This window comes from Danio rerio, chromosome 12 (assembly GCF_049306965.1).
Source record: "Danio rerio strain Tuebingen ecotype United States chromosome 12, GRCz12tu, whole genome shotgun sequence".
Classification (NCBI taxonomy): Eukaryota; Metazoa; Chordata; class Actinopteri; order Cypriniformes; family Danionidae; genus Danio; species Danio rerio.
In genome coordinates, this window is record NC_133187.1 from 4737501 (window position 1) to 4740404 (window position 2904).

General features: G+C 33.0%; 1 protein-coding gene across 1 annotated transcript in view; it reads right to left on the minus strand.

The window, feature by feature from the left end:
• zgc:92313 overlaps positions 1-2680 on the minus strand; it is a 12202-nt gene extending 9522 nt beyond the window's left edge. The window contains 4 exon segments of the mRNA NM_001002596.1: positions 797-876; positions 2011-2096; positions 2382-2405; positions 2522-2680. Of these exon segments, the coding sequence (NP_001002596.1) occupies positions 797-876; positions 2011-2096; positions 2382-2405; positions 2522-2570 (239 nt within the window). The 5' untranslated portion in view covers positions 2571-2680.
• Positions 2681-2904: the final 224 nt, after the last annotated feature.

Here is a 2904-nt window from a genome sequence, read left to right on the forward strand (position 1 = left end):
TATATCTAGAACAGACCTTTTAAAAATCAATGATTATTAATTTCCAAGACCAATGGGAACCCTTATTTTGTTTTTCCTCATTTTGTGTACATATTCAGTTTTTTTCAGTTTGTAACTTAAGGATGACAGAGAAATTAAAATAATGAATTCAAAAAGTGCAATTCTCAGAAAGCTGCACTAAACTGAATAATATTTTCAATTATATGTATAAAAAAAAATTACATGCAAATGCTTAAAATCTTCTGGTTTGAATGACAGGAGTGAAATATAAATACTTCAGAATTACAAGTAATGCAATTAATGGTTTCATTTTTTTTGTAATCAATTTTTTTGATACCAACATCACAACTATGGGGGATGCTTTTCCTATATATAAAAAAAACTGTAAACCTGAGCTGATCTTGACAAGCTAAGCTATATATAATATGCATACATTCATTCAAATGTGAAGTCAAAAATAGGGACAGTTATGCCATCAAATGATTCTTGTTCTAAATTTGCCCGATTTGTTTTCTGATTAAATTTTTTTATTGTTATATATTGTTATAAATTGTTATATCTAATGACACTTCACAAAAAATGACTAAATGACAAAATAAACATTTACATTTTAATTGATAATACTTATTTTTTATTATGAATGAAAATACAAAGATCAGTATTTTTATACAATTTCTGTAGGAAAAGCAGTATGTCACCTATACTGATGCTCGTAAACCCTTTTTTGTCTTTGACCCAAGCTTACAAAAAAAAGATAACCAAACAAGGTTGTATAAAATGTTATATCCAAACTTACTTGGGAAAGCAATGTGCAGCAGACAAGACCCAGTTCTCTGAGATGATGGTTCCTCCACAAACATGTTTTGATTTCTCACCCTGCGTGTACACAGAGATCAGTTAGATGGTAAGAGACAAGATCTGACTAAAAATTCAGAACTTATGATATGAATAATTTATGAACAATGGGTTGGCCTGATATACGAATGCAGTCAAGTATCAAATTTACATTTATTTACATTATATTTTAGAGGCAAACATAAATGTCAAAAGAATGAAAATACAAAACGAGCAAATGGAATCAAGACTATAATTTTAAAAGGAAAAAGAAACTGTTTAAAATAAAAGGGATAGTCCACCACAGAAATAGCTTGAAACGTTTGCGAGTTTCAGTTTTCTTTTAAAGACAAATGACGACATTTAGAAGAATGCTGGAAACCTGTAACGTTGACTTCTATAGCATTTGTTTTTCCTACTATGGAAGTGGTTGCAAGTTTTCATCATTCTTCAAAACGTCTTCTTTTGTGTTCATCAGAGCCAAGAAACTCAATGGTTTGAAACCACTTGAGGGTGAGTAAATGTTCCTTTTTGGGTGAACCCTCTTTACGGTATTAAATATGTACATTTATTTTGTATTCACACATGACAGATATATTTTTCTATATTAAAGGTAAAGTTGGTTTTACGTTCACACATTCAGACTTTCTCCTTAATGATACAATTTCATAACAGTATTCTTTGCTAAATCTATATAGTAAAATCATTTTAGTAGCCAATGGCTTTCAAAGTACAACACTGTTCATAGTCATTTAAATAGTGCTAATGTTGTTTTAAAGTCATACTTGCACGTGATTTCAGACCCAATATTCAAAGTAGAGTGATAAACAATATGGAGAGCGTAAAATGAACAAATATAAAACAAACTTAACCTCAACTTTTTCAATAAAGCAATTCGCTTTTTAAATATTTGTGTAAATTATAACCTGCAGTAGATAAGATGTTTTTCGCATTATGTGATAATTAAGCGCACTAAGAATTCTGCCTTTATTTTTTTGTTGATTGTAAAACGAGAGTGAAAAACTAATGATTTGATATTAAATGTATTGCTTTTGAACTGAACTCATGATCTTGTTTTTGTCTCTGCTGTCTGGGCTACTGGAATGTTTGCTCTTTGTAACTGAACCCTGCCTCAGATTTTCACAATTTCAGTTTCATAATGGCTGCCATTCTTACCTGAATATCCACCTGCCACGGCCAAGCACCCTCAGCTGCTGACGAACCTCCAACAATCCTGTTTATCATCGGTGGTCGACCACATTCTGAGACAAAAACAGTGATTCTAGTGACTGGTTTGCTTTACTCTCAATTCAAACACACTCAGGTCCTAAAACACCTTTAATATATCAAACCAAATCTATTTCACAAACACACGCTTTAATGCTTAACTATACACCAAAGTACGTTATTTTAAGTAACATATTAACCTTACAGACCACATATATTGCAGCATTTACAATACCATATGATTTAAGCTGGTATTTTTACCTTTGACAAACATAAATACAGACACAATGCTACGAAGGTGGACATAATCAGTTTCTTACCTTGAGCCTCGCCCACCCATAAGCCTAAACGGCGAAAAACAAAGCAAAGCAAGTTCATTTTATCTTAATGGATTAGTAAGTAGTACACAACTAGTTTTAGATTCTTTCAGAGGAAAAACTAGCTAAAGCCACGTACTTACCATTCAATACGACGAGGACAATCCAACTACATGAGGTGAGCCGCCCCATTCTACCAAGATGTCTTTCTTCCAGAATGTTTTTAAAAGATTAATTTAACAACGTTGAAGGCAAACCTTCAAAACACTAAACTATGTCGAAACTCTAAACTTCCTCATTCGACAAAGCCAAATGAAGAGTGACTAAAAAATGTCGGAAGTTTCGCCTTGGAAAAAAAACGCTTAACCGAGATCATTTTGTTCAGATGATCTGCGTACCTGTCCTCTATGACCAATCAGGAGCGTTGTCTCCGCCCACCGTGAGTGCAGACCCCGCCTGCACAAAAACTTCTGGTTTCTCTGTTTTGTTGCTGAAGAATGTGGAAAGACGAGGTTTATTCGTAGAC